The 18,607-nt window shown below is 41.1% G+C and overlaps 1 protein-coding gene across 7 annotated transcripts in view; it reads left to right on the top strand.

Annotated features, from left to right (window-relative positions):
* The window catches only part of cntln (centlein, centrosomal protein), a 72,464-nt gene extending 58,409 nt beyond the window's left edge, over nucleotides 1-14,055 (top strand). For 4 of the 7 annotated variants that reach the window (XM_026303709.1, XM_026303713.1, XM_026303708.1 and 1 more), the window contains 2 exons: nucleotides 3,632-3,706; nucleotides 12,031-12,805. In XM_026303709.1, the coding sequence (XP_026159494.1) occupies nucleotides 3,632-3,706; nucleotides 12,031-12,141 (186 nt within the window). In that variant the 3' untranslated portion in view covers nucleotides 12,142-12,805. Of the gene's footprint in view, nucleotides 1-3,631; nucleotides 3,707-12,030; nucleotides 12,808-12,973 lie in introns of those variants that run through there. The other 3 variants (XR_003295514.1, XR_003295513.1, XM_026303712.1) reach the window with 3 other exon arrangements.
* Nucleotides 14,056-18,607: the final 4,552 nt, after the last annotated feature.

The raw sequence follows: 18,607 nt of genomic DNA, 5'->3' as shown, positions 1-18,607 counted from the left end.
ACCACTACCTGTAATAGATTTTCTGTACTGTAACATTTCTAAACCTCCTAAAAGTTTTCAGGGGGTTTTGCTTAGTGGTTGCACTGGAGGAATTGGGTAGACATTATATCATCAGTATTGATTTTTAGCTTTTGGGTATCTTCCTTGTCAATTGAGACTAAATGAGTGGCAAGTAGCTACAGTAAATTCAGCCTATCCTCTGGGAACAGATACTGTAGATTGGCGTTGGTGGAGAAGGAAGGAAATAAGGAGAAACAGAAGCTTTTTGTTTTTAGTTCATTTCACCTTTATCTAACAGTATTTAGCCTTGCTGTAAATCTCTGCTTCTTTCTGACCTTCTCCTATTGGTAGGTAGATAGATGTAGGCAAGTAAAGAGGTTGAACACCAAGTAATGATTGTAAAGGTGAACCACACACCAAGGCATGTCCCTAATAAGTTGCGAAGTTGAAGTGCAACAGAGAAGGATGGGCCTTATGTTTAAAAGCTGTATATGCTTTGTCTCAACACAATCAGAAACCTGTCAACACCTGCACCACCTGTCAACTTGATGTAAGATTTAATGTAGCATAAGTTCAGCAAGTACAACTCTTTTCTTTCTAGTGAAAGCAAGCATTGCATTGACAATTGACTGTTGTCCAGTAGCAAACGTTAGTTTCGCACACTTTTACAACTTGGTGGGTCCTTTCTCTATCATTGATCATACCTAGCAGTGTCATCAATTAGCAACTCTATGTTACAATCAACCTCCCATCCCTGGGGAATTCCTCCCATCTATCACAAAATGAGAGACAGCACACTAGACACTTACTCACACTTGAAACCAATTTTAGCCCTTTTCAGCTCAGCTCCACCCAGGAGATGACAGTGAACAGTTTCTCACTTGACAAAAAGTGCCCCTTATTAGAGCTGAAACCTCTGTGGTTAAAATCATTCTTGACTCCTCGCTACTTGTTTTCTCTGTCTTATTAATGTTGATTAACAGCAGACTTTTTTTGTGTTGTTAAATGAACATTCATAGATCACAACATTGTTGGGAATAAACAGACCCACCAGGAAATGTAAAATGATGTTGTGCAATAGAGTGAGACTAAGAGCACAAATATGTTTTACTGATTTTAAATATGTCACAAATGTATGTGTATCTGACTCTAGGTTTGTATAGGTGGACAAACAAGGGCCATTTCATGTGTCCTCCAACTGACACTATTGCTGGACACATTAAAAGATATGTGTGCCTATATATAGATGTCAGTCAGCTTGGGGTTGGAGGAAACTTAAAATCAAGTGCACCTCCACCAGCCTGAGCTTTACTGTTCTTTAGCTGTGCAGGTGTGACTGAGCAAATTAAAGAGCATTCAGCAGTTTACAGCTATCCAGAATCTGAACTCATGGATATTGTGTTGACAATGTGTTGGAAATTCTTTGGTTACAGAGATAAAGTTTCATGACACTTATTTCAGAATTGCAAATTGTAATGAGCTTTGCAGATTGTTTTTTTTTTTTTTTATGGACATGACATCGGGTTATCGGGATGTTCCATTCTTCAACAAGTTCAACACATAGTGTATTCATTTATTCACTTGGTTGCGTGTGCTCAATGAGAGCAGAGGACTCAATGGGATTGCTTTTTACTTTTCAGTTATACTTTTAAATGAGAATACTCCATTGCAAGGATAGCTACTTTACTTTAGTTTGGCAGATTTCTCTTGTCCACATTTTTTAGTTTTCAACATTGTAGAGCACTGGGTTTTAAATCGATGCATTTTTTATTTCGCACATATCAAAAACTTTAATTATTTTTGTTGTTGGGAGATTTTGGTAACAGATGACTTTCATGTAATTACTACAGTTTCAATGTACGTAACTATATACAAATAAGGCATGTAAGTGTAATGAAACATACCTACTCCACACATATTTGTACACTGTTATCTGCCTTTATTCATTCCATAGCGTGCAAAAGAGGACCAGTGAGGGCCAAGCAGCTCCAGGCTCCCTAGGCAACTTGTTGTAGAGTTAATGGTCCAGATGTAATAAGGCTATAATTGCCAGGCCAGTTTGTTTTGCACCTAATGTTAGATGGAGGGTCAGTGCTTTGTTATATATCTACCCCAGGGTGGACAAACACGCTGTCTCTCATGCACGTACACTCCTTCACACACCATGTGGTAAGTTTGAATGCAGTAGTCACAAGGAGGCCCTCTTCTCTCCTTCGCTCACACACACACACTCACACACTCTGTACTCCCCCTCCCCGGCTCTCCTGCGCTCTACTTTCCAGTTACTCTAAGCACCAATCGCTAATTAGGCATACACCGAAATTAGCGTAGCCCTGGTGCTACCACCAGAATCACACATAGAGAATGCCAGGAAGCTGAGAACTGCTAAAGGAAAATATATATTTGCACCCCTTGCAGACTTTCGTTATACATACTGTGACAAATTGTGCCTGTTGTTCCTGAAATGTTCAATCCTTGGGTCAGCAAGAATTTTGGGCTACAAGGGATAAAACATGTAACAAGAGGTAACTTAAGACCTTACAAATTCTTTCTGAATTGTTCTGAATTCTGCCAAGAAGAATGAATGGATCAAGGCACACTGCATCATGTTAAAGTACAGAAGTTAGCAAACCTGTATTATTGTGGCCACATGATTTAAAAAGAAGGCCAACATGTACCAACTATAAATCAAAAGTAGTGAAAACATATATACAGATGGATTATGGCACTGAATTATATTCATATGGGGTTATTTATGTAGCACGCACACATACACAAAGTTAGGTGATATGTTTGAAATGCATGGTAACACTTCCAATGGCTGTGAAGAGCAAAGCTTTAACATTGCTAATATTTTTTTTCTCATTTTTTTACTTACTAGAATGAAAACCAACATTTATCTGTCTCATTCACATTCGTATTGCTGTTCTAATGTTGAGAGCACATTCTAGTGAAGTCAACACCCGAAACAAATAAGAGTTCACATTAATTCTGCCTGAGCCCCTATATGGACTTGTGGTGTTAGGCAGCCTTTGCATCCCCAGACTTTGCAGGATTGTGGCTGTTAGGTTCACCAGTCTGTGAGTGCAGGGATTAAGATTCAGCCACACACATACACACACTACTCCCCACCCCCCCACCCGCACTCCGCATGTCCCAGTGAGGCAGTACAAGGCTTGTCACATCATTTCAAGCAGCAACACCTGGGGTTCGAAGTGAAGAGGTAGCACATTATTGCTGAGGTGTACATGGCCACACAGTCTCACTTCACCCTATTCATTAGCAGTAACAAGGCTACCACTCTGTTAGGTCTTTATACATGAGTAGCATGCAAACTTATGCTGGTGTACTCTGCCACTGAGTCTCCAGAGAGCTTCTTCAAGGTCCTGGCTGGTGTGGTGCTACAATTCTGCCCTCAAGCAGTAGACTCACAGAGGCCAATGTTAAGATACAGTGGTAGATTATGTGTAGAAACATCGGATATCATGTACACCTTGTGTCTAACTTGCTTGACTTTTTTTACACAGTGCATAAAAAACTATAATACCATTGGTAATCTTGTTTTTTTTCCAATAACCATGTGTTCATTTATCAATGAAATATATGTGTAAATTTGGTTTCATGTTTGCAGGGGACAGAAGCCCATTCAGACATATCAACAGACCAGGAGTGGCTGAACCACCTAAACTACATTCTGCAGCAAAAGGTAAAGCTCACACTCCTGATAAAAGATTACGAATACCTGTACCATCTCAGTAGTAAGGACTCGTGCAAACTGAAGTAAATTCATTTGTCAACCTAGTAACTAAAAATTAAAATTAAAATGGATCAGAACACCTAACTTAAAAACAACAAGGGATTCTCAAAAATGTTCCATCATAATCTGTAAAAAATGATTGGTTATTACACTCAATTTTGAAATAATACATTTGTAGCCTTGAAACTGAGCTCCTTTCAGTCACACAGAGAAAGACAGAGCTGTTGCTTTACAGAACAATACTTTGTGAAATGTAAACTTTTAGCTAGCTAATTTTATTCGGTAATAATTCATAGTCATTCAAGTCAATGATCATCAAATATTTTATCTTATTGTTGATATGCTCTTTTATCTGTCTTCACTATACAAAAATGTTGGTACCTGTGTTACTCAAATAAAAGAAACCCATAAAACACACACACAACACACCCAAATGTGTCCTGCACCAGGGTTTAAAAACCAAAAACAATGATGCAAAAGATAAAACAAAGGAAAGCAACTACATCCTCACAGTGTGTGATAGTCTTTGTGTGCACAGCCACTCATCTGTGATTGCTCTGCTGGAGCTTTAGACGAGTGCTGTCAATGTCTCCTCGCTGTGATATGTGTATGATTGAGAGTGTCGAGTGTGTGTATGTGTGGCTTGTCTGTGTTCTTGTCAACGGCTGCCGCAGGCACTCATGCGTCGCCTCCGCACCACGACACACACCAGACACTGTTCTCTTGTTCCCCAGATCTTCTTCTGACCTTTCCACCTTCCTCTCCCCCTCCTACACGAACACTCACACAACACTCTACTGAATCCATGTTTTTTCCCTTCTAGCTGGACAGCTCTCAGTCCCTGTTCTGTCTCTTTTTGCTATCCACTGTCCTGCATGCCTCTCTTTCTCCATCTCTATTTCTCGAGCTTGCTCTCTCTCACTCTCTCTCTCTCACTCTCTTTGGCTCAGACCCCGAGGCAGCTTGTTAGTGGGGAACTAAATATTGATTTGGCGGGCCTGTCGATGCCGGGAGAATGAGCTAGTGTCCACCAGAGACCTCGGCACCGGCAGCCTGCTATCGACGTTTTCCGTGGGCAGAACAGGGGTGGTGGGGGGCTGGAGGGGGACTGGAGCTGGTGTAGGGAGTGGAGGAGGAGAAGAGCCAAGTATGACAAGGCTGAGACTCGCCCCCAGGTCCCTGTAGGGACAGCTGGGACCACCGCAGTCATCCCCCCTCACTGCAGCAGACTTTTTCTATCCCCTTTCAAGTCCATCTTGTTCTGGTTTTCGTTTATTTATTTATTACTAATTTTTTTTCTCCATCTTGCTGTTTCCTCTTGCTGTCTGTTTAAAAGCATACAGTCATATCAAAGGGACTGCAAGCACCACCTGTCTCTTTCATATAGCTGTCTTTTCTGGATGGTCAGAATGACACCTCAAGTAGGAAAAGGTCTTATGCAGACACTTTTAGCACTTGAGTGTTGATCACTTCAGGCAGATTTCCTAAAGTGTGTAATTTCTAAAACCTCTATAATAATGTGCTTTTACTAGACTCTGCTGATGCACACATCTCTAAGAAACCTCTGGTTTTCTTAGCGAGTGAATATACTTCAAGAACTCTCATCCTCTACCCACTTGGTTTCACTAGTCTCTGTCATAGCTTATGAAAGGCTCACTAAGCAGAACATATGTGAAGTGGAATGGCCTGGGCTGTCACCCTGTCTGTGACACTAATAACAGACTTCCCTCATAATAATATGTGCTCACCCTCGAGCTGCACTCAACACACTTCTTGAGATAAAAAGACACAAAAACAGAAATAGACCCAGTGAAAGGAAAGATGTGAGAGAGATTCATGTCCCTGACTGACTGTGAATGTGTCAATCTGTGTGTATGTATGTCTGGGTATGTGTACATATCCATGTGTGCATGTGAGCATTCACACCAGCTTCATCTTGTCACTGTCAGTGCTTAATGGAGCTGCCAGTGGGACAGCACTTTATTATCTCAGTGGCCCTGTCAATAGCAAACCCATCAATCACTCTGTGTGTGTCTGTGTGTGTGTCTGTGTCTGTGTGTCTGTCTGTGTGTCTGTCTGTGTGTCTGTCTGTGTGTCTGTCTGTGTGTCTGTCTGTGTGTCTGTGTCCGTTCACAAATGTGAAAGGGTTATAGAGTGGTATGTACTGTATCTGTGTCTCTGTGTGTGTTTGTCACCACTGTTATGCGCTGCCACATGTTAACAGAACAAGACAAACATCCACAGCACAGTGTGTTGCTGAGATATATGACTGTATCTGTTGAGTTACTGCTCCCCTCATGCCAAAGAAGTGGCATAGATTTCTGGAGCCCCCTCACCGCTGCCCCACATGTCCACTCAAAATCAAATGAAACATTGCATTCATTTCCTCCTCTCTCACCTCCACTGGTGAGTTAATGAAATCAAACCCTATGCCTCTCAGTAGAGAGCCACCATAAGCGGCGCTCCATAGCCAGGATCGAGGGACGGAGCTATCTAATAATCATGAGCAGGCCAGGGGGTGTACTGTATGGCTCCACCGCAACCCACCATGAATAAGGCCAGCAGTGAAGATGGAGTGTCCATGTGGGCCATGGGGTCCAGGCACCGGCCCGGGGAAGCATTGATTTAATTGCCTTTGGTTTATTTGTGGAGTCCTAATTATTGACTGGAGGTAGAATTTAATGGGCCAAGTCTTTATGAAGACAGGGAAATGACTGGCTTCTGCTGCTGGCCAATAATGAACAGGAGGAGCATGTGCATGCAAGCGTGTGCACATGCACGCAAACACACACGTTCCCACCAGATCATTTTTCAGACTCATTTTGTACACACATATACCCATCTCAAGCCTCATGACAGCATAATAACATTTTAAAAGTCATTGACTCTGTTGATTTCTTTATGAGAGGACAGTGGTTTGGTTTACTGGTATGGGGTGACGCTGAGGGCCTGCTAATATTTACCTCGCAATCACACCCAGGGGAGACGTACAAGCATCACTTCCTATCAGCCTCCAAACTATAACAAGCAGGTGAGCATTACATTAAGACAGTAGTAGAGACAGGCCAGACTTGTTATAAAACATCAAAGGCATTTATGGATGGACTATGGGGCAGAAATAAGTCCTTTAATTTCAAACACTTATTGAACTTGGGGGAGGGGTTGCTGTATCTCGCTGGTACGTACAACAGTATATTGCATCATTTATCTGAAGTTAAATAACAGACTGTTCATATCACATCTTGTCAAAGCTTCTCACCATATTGGCAGTTCTTTAGGGCTTTACATATTTAACTCTCGATATACCTTGCAACGCTGTTGTATTGAGAAAGTTTTCTCTTGTCAGTGCTGTGAGAGCTGTTGTGTTGTGTGGCTCATTATGCCTCTGTAATGACAAGGAACAGCTCTGAGTCTCACACTTCTCTCTGAAGGAAAGTGACTCTAATTAAGCCTCATTTAATGATTGCGCTAATTAAATCAGCCACTCTTTTTGTCTCTTAGTGTGTTTGTATGTGTGTGGAGGGGACTCGAGTCAAGGCTTTGTACTGTAAATATGTCACTGGAACAGTGGTGGGGATGAGGAGGGGGTTCTCAGCAGGCAAGTGCTGTTGGAGTAGTTACTGTCAGAGCATAGGGGTTTATTCAGTGCATTCAAATTGGAAATAGAATCAGCAGATACAACTTGTTGGTGTAGGGCTGGTTTGGTTATTTAACAAGACAAGTTTACAGTACAGCAAAGAACATATTTCAAGACAGTAGATTGTTGGAAAGAGTCCAAGTGAATAATGTTACTTTTCTTCAATCATGATGCTATTTTGGACTTTTAGCGTTGCTGCCAGTGTGATTTCACCCAACGGTCGTCCTTTGGACCAGAGTGGACTCCCACAGAAAGACAGAATAAATGATGGAAATAGACATTTCCACACTGAATAAACAGCTAGATGTGTTAAATTCCGTTAACTCACTGAGCAGATATTAAAAGGAAATCATTTTTATCACTTTCTTATTTTGAATGTGACAGTTTGCTGCCAGCACAGCAGTTTTTGTTGATCCTAACTGCTTCCCAGTACACTACCTTGGTCAATCAGACATACTGTTAATCATGGGTGTGCTCTTAATTACTATATTCTACCTAGAGGTTGCATCTCTTTTGTATGGATATCACCTTTCTATATTTATAAGCCAAACATACTTGAATCACCTCATTTTCACACATAATGAGTAGCAACCTGAAACAAAGACCTGGTGCTTTCCTGTGTATAATCTGGGGTGTATTTAGGTCAGATTCCTAACAAATGCGTGTTGCACACTGAAATGATGTTTCCAAACAACGTATCAAGAAAAGGAGAAATTTTTAATTACAGTATTTGTGGCCCCAAGTGTCCAATTCCCTTTCATATCAGTCTCTAGTGGCCTAAAGGGGAGAAAAGAGAGGGATTCTGTTCCACTACAGGGGTAGGTAATTACGAAGGAGAGGAAGAGAATAGGTTTTTCAGTGCTGTAGTGATTTTCTTACCTGAGCCCCTTTTTGCAAATGTGACATATTTATTATCGGAGATAATCAAATGCAAGACTTTTTAGTCTGGTGCCTTTGTGCTTGGGCTTTTTTTTTAATCTATTTATCATGTTGTTGTTGTTGTTATTCCCCCGTTTGATAAATTTGATTTTCAAACAAAAGTGAGAAGATCAAAGATCAAAGAGTGTTTCTCTTCTGTGATAAAACTACTATAACTACTTCCTTACCTTGATTAGTGGCCTAGATTGAAGATGGCTTATCAGCCAGGGACAAAGATTTCACCACTGTGAAAACACTCCTGTCCTACCAGTCAAATATTGCTGCTTAATACCAAAAGTATATGTGTGTTATAGGAATAAACACCACTGTAGGACTTTTGAAGGGCCCAAATTTTGCTTTTGTAGTAGGATATTGCAGTTCAATTAAACGGCAACAGCTACCTAATTATACATTCGTTTTACAGTTTTGATAGTATATTGATATTATATAATCTATTGATAATGTGTGTTAAACTAGAGAATAACTCAGTAACTACTAGCTGATGGTTGATGTACCCTTGTTCTCTGGTGCCCTGATTCCCCCTCCCTTCTCATTTAGATATCCAGCAGCCTAACACATTTCTACAACTACTCACAAATTGGACCTTTGGAAATAATTGCACTAACCAGTTCTGAGGGAGAAGACAAAAGAGCTAGAATGATCGATCTTACCACAAAAAAAAAGTTGGTGCATAATGCCACTACCAGACAATAGTCACTGGAGTGCTGCAACTTTGAGTAGCTCTTTGCCTTGCAGTGTGCCCCAGGCCATAGAATAGCAATGTCATTTAATTGGCTCATAAAAATACCTTTTGCTTTTGGGTTCTGTCCTTGTGTACACACACACGCACATATATACAAACACACTTGTCAATGTCAGTGGCTTTACACATCTATTCATCTCTAAAACATGCTTAAGAAATCATACCTAGACAAAAGGCCTGCTCTACACGGCCTGTTGAATAGTAATGGATGTGCGTTAGCATGGCTTAATGCTACAGTAGCTATTGTACTGTTGCCATAGGGGACAGCAGCTCTTGCAAAACAGCAGTTATGTTGCTTAGCACTGCTGCTGGTCCTGGCTAACTCTGCCAAAGGGGACAGGAACCCGGTTAAATCAACTGTAGCATAACATTAGTGCCAGTTCCTAACACTGCGTTAAGAACCCATGGGATGCAGTAGAGCAGCTGCATCACAGCTTACCTCTAACCACCCTGCAGGGTATCAGTCACCAGCAAATCTAGCAGTTAAATGAAAGGGGATGAAATTCCTGCTCGCCCCCATCACAGAGCGTGAGTGCTTGTTTTTCTTTGTGCCAGGATCTGCTGATGTGAGTTACACACAATTGGGAGACAAACGAAAATGAGACATATCAAATGCAATAGAATAATTTGCTGTACGAGAGACTAAAATATTCTCACTGTACTCTGTGACGGGCTTTATATCAGCTTTATGAAACTTTATGAAGATATCATTCCTGTTGTCTTTATTCATATTTTACACAGATTTATGCTTTCTCCTAAAGGAATTGAGAGGGTAACCTTTGTGGCTAAGGCTTCAACAGCTGTTGTAAGGTTCAGTTTCAGCAACCTTAGGTTTATCTAGATCATGTTTACCTGTTAATTTTGTTTACACATATTCCCATATCAATAGTTTTAATGATCTAGTCTCCCGCTTTGCTGTCCCACAGAGCCTTGCATTTGTGTCTCTGTCTCTATTTTAGTAGGTTTGTTTGCATAGTTAGTGGCTCTAAGTGCAATTAGCTGATTAGGATATTGCGTGTGTGTGTGTGTGTGTGTGTGTGTGTGTGTGTGTGTGTGTGTGTGTGTGTGTGTGTGTGTGTGTGTGTGTGTGTGTGTGTGTGTGTGTGTGTGTGTGTGTGTGTGTGTGTGTGTGTGTGTGTGTGTGTGTGTGTGAGAGAGAGAGAGAGAAAGAGACAGAGAGAGTGAGCTTTCCCAGGAGGGCAGAGGGAGATGTTTCAGCAGTTACTTTAGTGTTGTGCTTCTCTAAGGAATAGTGCTGTGTTTGATGCATCCAGTGCTGCTGGAACTCACTCCCTATTGCACACATGCTCAAGTGCACACACACACTTTCACACACATGGCCTTGTGTTCCCAGCTCCTGTTACCTTTAATGAAGAAGACGGGTGTCAAGGGGCAGGAGGACTGTGTGTGTTTTGTATGTGTGCTGTGAGCTTCTCACTTCTCATTGGTTTCATATCACATCAATTCTCTTCCAGGTTCTTAAAACATGTCAGCTACAGTCCTAATTCCAGTTTGTGTTGTGAGTTTGTGTTAATCACTTCACAGCAACAAGATATTGTGTATTCCTTTATGCAGATGTTGTACAGTAATATTTGTCACAGCATGTTAAGATGTTGGTTCAAATGGTCACAAGAAAGTGAAAGATTTTCTGATACTGAATTTACTATTTACAGCTTGGCCTGTCTGTTTCCCATCTAATGCCATGTGACTTAGGAAATTATTCAGGGAATTCATTTGTTTCTCTTTGCTTCAAGAAGCTGTTTGTAAAAGACAGCACATAACTTGAAGTGAATATGTATGGGTGATACAATATGAATACCTGCCTTTGATCAGGCACCCTAATGACCATGAAATTGTTGTGTTGATTCAGAGGATAAGCAGAATTAGCCAGGAAAGACCTTCCCAAATCTTTGTTTTCAAAGTTTCTGTGACAACAATAAAGTGCACACATATGGCAACTTATCTGCTGAAAAGTGATCCACTTCATCTTTAAAGGAAAATGCAGTCTGTCTCCATCCCCTTCAAAAACAAGGCAATGGTTGCCATGTATTTAAAGAAGAGGGTCACATTTTTTAGGTATGTCTTAAAAAGCTAACAAACATCATGTATATTCAAAATGTTTATTTGATTTTTTTTTTTTTTTTTTTTTTGGTTGCTGTAATCACTACTTTCCATGTTGTTATGAAGAGATTCCTTCCTTACATAAGTTCAGTATAAAATGAGGGACAAAATTCACAGTCCTTTAAATAGAAAAGTGTGTTTAGTTTAGCTGAGGCTGAGGGTAATATGAAAATTCATCAGTCCAAAATTTCCCTTTTTTGGTTTCTGCATTGCTCAGCTGCAATAGAGGGATACAAACCGAATGAGGTAATTTTGTACTAAATATTCTATAGCTTTGGTAGATACCCACTTAATTAGTCTAACCTAGACTACCAATAACTCATATTAGCTTTACTTTAGGTAGACCAAGACTTCCCACAATTCCTTATATTGGATTTACGTTTTGAACAGGATCCCGATACTGCTAGTATGGACAGGAGGAACAAATACAACAAGCTTAAATGTATGCACATTTGGGAAAGTTAGTCTTTTTAAGACTTGAAAAAATGTGAAACTTTCCTTTAATACCGAAGACTCATACACTCATCACCGCTAATTGTAAATGAAAGGTTAGAAACAGCAGCGAGAAATGAGGTGGTGAAACTACAGCTGTGTTGCCTGTTTTGTGAAATGTTTTGTCAAAGCTCCTCTACATGGACGGTCCCTCAAAAGTTTCACAAGTCCTCAGGCCCCATCTGAAGTTCTCTTATTTCACAAAACAGCAAATAGGCTCTCTGAAAAGCTGCCAGGTGTCAAAAATCTGACTTTTTTTTAATAGTGGTGTTTTTCTCATTTTCTCTAACCCCTTCTTCCACCACCCCCACACCCTTTTTCTTTCCTTCCCCTCCCCTGCAGATCCCCTCTGCCGGCCAGCTAATAGAGGCAGTGCGCGTGAAGATGAAGGAGAGGAAAGTGCTGACAGAAGAGCTGGCCACGCTCACAACACCAGTCAGCGAAAAACCCTGACTCCCTGGGCTGAGGCTGGGAAAACTGTCATCTTCTTCTTTTTCTCCCTGCCTTCGTCTCTCCCTCCCTGTTCCTGCTCAGTGGGAGCTGGACTGAGCCAGGCTGAGCCGGGGCAGCAGAACCAATATTTGTGAGAAAAGCGCTGTCGACTGACTCTGGGCCACTGGCGCAACACAGCAGCCCAGCTTTTGTAAATGAGCCCTCGACATCTGTGTTAGCGCTGAGTGCACTATGACTGTCAGACGGCCCTTCAGCACTGAACTAATTTACAATGCAGCCACTCTCCCCCACTCTCATCACAGACTTGGGGTGATAAGGCAAATGCTTACGCTAATGTTTAGGTTTTTTCTCCTTTTTAATTCTCTTCCTAATTTATTTGGCACCTCAAGGACCTAAGGGTGCAGGGACTTGACCTTGCAATGCCAAGTCGACACTTTGAGAATGTCAGAGTGCAGCACAGAGCAGAATATTCAGTATTAGAGGTTAGATCCATTTATGAGACCTGATACTACACTGCTCTCAGAAAACCTATTAAATGATTAAAGCCACTGAATTTTATTCATCAAATGCACTACAGGTACTGATTTCAGAAGGAAATGAACTTTAAAGAGGCTTTAAATAGTAACAGCTTTACTTCTTCTGTTGATAATTTAATAGGTAATTATGTATAATATATATGATTTCTGCTAAAAATCTCTTCCTAATTTCTAAATAAAAACTTTTATTTATTATTGTCTGCTTGTTTGTTTTTTAAAGACTGCACTTATTGTTGAATTGAATTTCATGGTCTTGTTCTTTGTCTAAATGCTCTGTTGTATTTTGTTTGTTTCAGCAGTTCAAAGGGCTGTCGGTTGTGTGTGATGGTGACTGAGGATGATCCGTGGAACAGCAGGATTTTCACACCTCTCTCATGATTGACAGCTGACTGTTGGCATGGTTCCTGTCTGTAACAAGTGACCCCTGCTGTTGACATCATTAAGAAGGGTCCACATGGGCACACATACCGCACAGCACAGGGGTGTATTAGAGGAGTGGTTCCATCCTTGACATAGATACCTCCAAACCCTTTTATCTGTTTCTTCTTTCCTGTCTTATTATTCATTTTGAATATTAAACATGATCCTGGTCTCCTCTGTCCTTGAGCTGGCATCCTACACAAGACACCACACATTCCCCTTTTTCTTACCCCTTTATTTTCCTCCCCTAGCTTTTGTTTTCCTTTTTACCATTTTTACTCTTTTCTTTTTATTATGTATAATTAAAAATGGTTTGAAGAATCCTCCATTCAGGAATTAAAAAGAAATAATTCCACTTTTTAATCCCCCCTCCTTTCACAAATATATGCTAATGATGTCGTTTTCCTTTATCTTTTTATAATAAAGGATTAGGCCAGGACTGTCTCTAGCTGCAACTCGGGGACCAATTTAGCTGGGATCCAGGAGAGACAAACCCTCGTGGTTAATTACCATTCATTAACATAGTTTGCATCTTTTCTTCTCCAATACTCAGGAGCCAGCTATTGTCAATATTTGTCCCATATAAATTTCTGCAGTTTTTTTTCCAGTCACTGTCCTCCAGCGTAATGCAACTAATGACAAACATTAATAACTCAGAGAAATCCGGCGGCGCAGTGGGTATAGAAGAGCAAAGCATCGGTACCACACAAATTATCTCAGAGCCCCCTCCCCTTACTATCTGACTCTCTCTATTTCTCTCTTCCTTTTAGTGTGTAATGCATAGTCAACATGTTTGCTCTCCAAGCCCCACCATCCGGCCTTGGCTGACACGCTCATACTGTGACATATTCAAATGCGTGCCCCCTCAACTGGTACTCCCTTGGGTTTAATTAACCTGGCCTTGCCTCTGCCGTTCCCTCAGTGAAGATGTTAAAATGATCTTGAAAACACCCTTCAACCAGCCACACACGCACACACATGCACTGTATATGATTCATCTTTCTCTTTTTTTTTTTTTTTTTTTTTTTTGTGTAGAATTTGTGTACCATACCCATCTTTTTTTTCACTCTCTCCTTGTCTTCCACCCTTCTTTTCTTGTACAGCTCTCATTAAAAGAGGTTTCCTGTGGGGATTACTTTGATCAGTAGTTCCAATGCAAAGTTTTTCCTCTCTTCCCCTTTTATTCGTTCCAGCACAATCAGCTCAGTGTCATTTGTTTCCTGTCTGAATCTCTTCCTTTCACTCTGACTTCTTTTCAAATCCAACTTGATATTTTTTTCCTTTCCACATGTTCCTGCAGGAGACTTGTTCCTGGAGGGCTAGAGGAGGTCAGGGTCAAGGGTTGACTTTGGGGTTGATCGATGATTTGTGTTTGTATGTGTTGTTATGTTGCGTGTGACTCAAGGCTTCTCTGTTGTACTTTTAAGTTCCCTTGGTCCCTGTATGTGCCACTTGGGTGGGAAAGCAGGTAGCCCACTGTACAAAGAACAGTCAAATCCAAAACGGAGAATTTCTGCAGCTTCCAACGGATGCACAATTAGTCTTTGCAGATCTTGTCAGCCAGCTGTGGAGTGAATAAAAAACAGCCTCTGGAGATTTCCCTTATTCACTGACACAGATTCACACCCCAGCTATTTCTGCCAATACACCAGCCTGCTTTGATTTCACACACACAGACATTTGGCAGTGTCTTAAATAACGAAATACCTGTGACATACAGCCAAATGTGTTTTTGACAAATGTATAATGCAACGTGTTTACACTTTTCCTTGTGTGTATTGTGCATGTTTGACCCACAGGGAGATGGTTCAGTAACAAAAGGTTGATGCTGTTTACAGTGTGCATGACAGAAATCTCACCACAGTTCTGTATTAACCTTGACCGTAGTGTAAAAATTTAAAGAACCCGATAATTATTGTGAAAACTTTTGTCGCAGACATATCTTCTCAATACATCCATGTATATTGTACTTTTTCATTAGATCAGATGCCACCATAAAGAGAAAAAAGGAATTTCATTCCCCTGATGCACATATGCTATGTATACAACCTCATTGATCTTCACTTGAACAAGTCCCTTATCCTCCTCTACAGCGCTCCAGACATGAAACGGCAGCAGATTATGGGTGGATGCTGCCCACCGTGGGAAGCTAGGGAGCAGATAAAAAGGCCAGCTACTCAAGGGACTAAAGCTATGTTTTGATGCTGTGTGATAAAGCAGAGGCACAGGGTGAGAGGAAGGGGAAAGTTACAGGATCTCTGTCTCGCTCAACAGTGTGTATACATAAATATATACACACACACTGTATATATCTTCTGGTCTCTCTTTTTGGAATTCTCTCCCTCCTTCTCACCTCTGGTCTTGTCCTGTCCATTGTAACCAAGCCCTTGCTGCACTTTTATTGTTCTTTGACACTCTCACTTTCTCCGTCCCCGTGGGCTGTCCTAAGCCTTGCTCATGGTAGCTGTCTCTCTAAAGCCATGGCCTGAGCTCCTGGGGAGAAAAATAAAGAGAAAAGGAGAATGAGAGGGGGGGTTGATCTGATCTCTAATCTACCTCTACTTACAGAGTAGGAGGGAGCTGTAGTTCTCGACATTACCTGAGAGAGATGTGACTAACTGAACTCTGTGGTGTCCTTGTGACTAACCTGGTAGGTTGTCTCAAATGGTGTAGAAAATGTGACACTTCATATCACAGATAAGTCAAACTAATATGTGCATGCTACTATATTGTCAAAAAGTTCATGCTTTCAGGTAAGCAAAGATTTAAGCAGGGGATTTTTTGTTCTGAAGCTCACTATCCATCATACCATTTTGTTAGGTGATTTCAGATTTCAAAACAAAACACTATAACAGCATCAGTCTTCATTGGTCCTAGCTGTTATTAAAGTCGGCAGCCATCCTTTGTTTTCTGATCCAGCATATATAATAGCACCTTAGTCTGGGGTGTACAGCTCCTCAAAGCACCTCTCCACCTTGACTAACTTTTCCAAGCGCTCATTAGCAGACTGGCTGAAGTTTGGAGGGTATGAAGCGGACTGGCAGATTACCCCCTGTAAAGTAGCACGCCTCAGGTAATCACACTAATGAATTCAAGCACTCCTTACTCCTCCACCCCTCCATTCCTTTCTCCTTTTCCCTTCACTTACTTTCTCCCTTTCTTCCACAGTGGCAGGTTGGTGCAATAGGTGCCAAACAACAAAGAAGTGTTTGTTTGCATAATATTACCACTGCGTGCTCGCACACAGTTGCGGGGGCCTGACTGCAGGACTGACTGGAGGCTTCCCATGAACACAGGTGGAGCAGAGAGCATCACTGGGACCAATTAGAGCAGAGCACAGGTACATTAGCATGTTTGAGTGGAGTGGAGCAGCGTGGGGATTGGTAGGCTTTATGAAACAGACACAAACACATGACCGTGGTCTGGTATGTGTGTGCTGTTTGTCTCAAGTGATGTAACTGGCATATGTGTGACAAATGACCACTGGTCTGCTGTCACAGCACATCCCACTGCTTTCATCTACACCTACACAAGGATTTTACTCATGAAACTGCAGATTTCTTGAGATGCAAATTCTTTAGGGTGAAATACAAACATGACCATTTGCTGATATTTTTAAGATTAATATAGAAAAGTGAAGTTAGTTTGTTGTGGGTTGATCCCTCAAAGGTAAATAGAGGGAGTGATGAAATGTTATTTATATGTTACAGGCAATAACAGTGCTCCTGAGCTTTAGAGAAGACCATTGTTCATAAGAAAACTACCATGGTTAAATTAAGGTAAATAAAGTAATTGAAGGTCATTGCAGATTCTGTCCTTGTCATCTAAAAGTGGACCAGCTCTTTATTGGAGAGCTCTTTATTAGAGTCGCTTTACCGGATACAGGAGAGGTCATGGATGTTTGATCTGTTTGTCAGCTTAATCTGCATGTGTTGTAACGTTAGAGAACTCTCATGACTGTGTCCTCAGTCAGTTGAGGAGTGAAACTGTCCACTCTGGTGATCTCACGATGGCATCTCTCTTTATGCCAAACTATAGAGTTCTGTTGACTTCGTTAGACTGACTTCCAGTTACCACAGAATGAACCAAATGTAGTCGTCAGACGTGCAAACAACCACTTTCTCTGTACACAAACATAATACTAATATGTAAACCAAAACCTGTATTATTCCAACTTTCAGTCAGTTAATAACAAAAATTAAGCCAGTGCTTATTGTAATAAAGTTAATGGCAACAATCTCATATTTCACTTGAGCTCGACCTCCATCTGACTGTACACTACATGTGAGATTTATTATCTCCCCAGTTTAGACAAATGCACATTCACCTCGGGCCACTCAGGCACATGGAGATCAGTGAGCTGTGGGACTGAGCACCGAAACCTGAGCAAAGCCCTGAGCTCAGGGTAGTGTCAGCTGGTTTGATGTATGGTTTTTGAGATGTTTCTACAGTGTATATACCCTTGGCTGTATGCTGTTAATACTGTGAAACTGATGTAATCAGAAAGTAATACATTTTTCTGTAGTTTTGTGTTGCATGGCAGTTTAACGTGTTTAGCATCATTGCTGCATCATTTTGTAATGTACCACTAGGTGGTAGCAAAGCATCATAGTTATTGGTCATATTTTTACTGGACTGTGGACAGAGTCTGTAGACCTGAATGAAAGACAATACAGAATCCAGTCTATAATTCTTTGTGCAAAATATTATGCTACAGTATATAGACTTCCTCTTCTTTATTTTGACCCTTAAAATGTGGTCTAATCCCATTGCCCATGATTGGCTTCATTTGTAAGATCATTTTATTTGTTTTCATTTTTGACTTCATCTCACAATTAGTGAATTCATTGTGCTCAATGGCCTGATTTCAGAATTACTTCTCCCCCGTTTAATGGAAATCACTGTTTTTGTTTGTCAGTAATAGACAATCCTGGTTCTCCTTTTCATTCCTTACATCTGGCTGTATGTTCAGAGAAATACCACAGGGTGGCATCAGCAGCATAGGAAATGTTTTTAAGGCGCTCTGTCTTACCATCATCTGCTGTGGGTGAATCTGATCATTACAAGACAAGTCAATTACATCCAAATACATAATGCAAGTTATAGACAGTTCAGCATGTGTAAACCTACTCTACAGGTATATGTTGTCAGACGGGGATGTGGCACATGTTCTCTTAATGTGAAAAACACACTGTACGAGATTTTTACTAAAAGGATACAAAGGCTACGTTTGCGTTATTAGGACACTTCATCCCGGTGTTACGGCCATATTCGGGAATTGATCGCTTATTTGTAATCGGTAGTCTGCGTGTTATTATAGGGCTGTGATAGTGACCATATGGGGATGTAGTAGTCCTCCTAAAAGCGAGCAGCCATCTGGCGTCGAGGGGCTGCGCTGAGCTGATAGATGTGCGCAGGTGACTTCTCTTTAGCTCAGAGTTAGAACGCGCATTAGTCTTGCAGTTTCGTGCACTTTACTACACAGACCTTTCAATGGTCTGAGCCGGAAA

The sequence above is a fragment of the Mastacembelus armatus genome, chromosome 1, assembly GCF_900324485.2.
Source record: "Mastacembelus armatus chromosome 1, fMasArm1.2, whole genome shotgun sequence".
Taxonomy (NCBI): Eukaryota; Metazoa; Chordata; class Actinopteri; order Synbranchiformes; family Mastacembelidae; genus Mastacembelus; species Mastacembelus armatus.
This window is presented reverse-complemented; position numbering and strand designations above follow the sequence as displayed.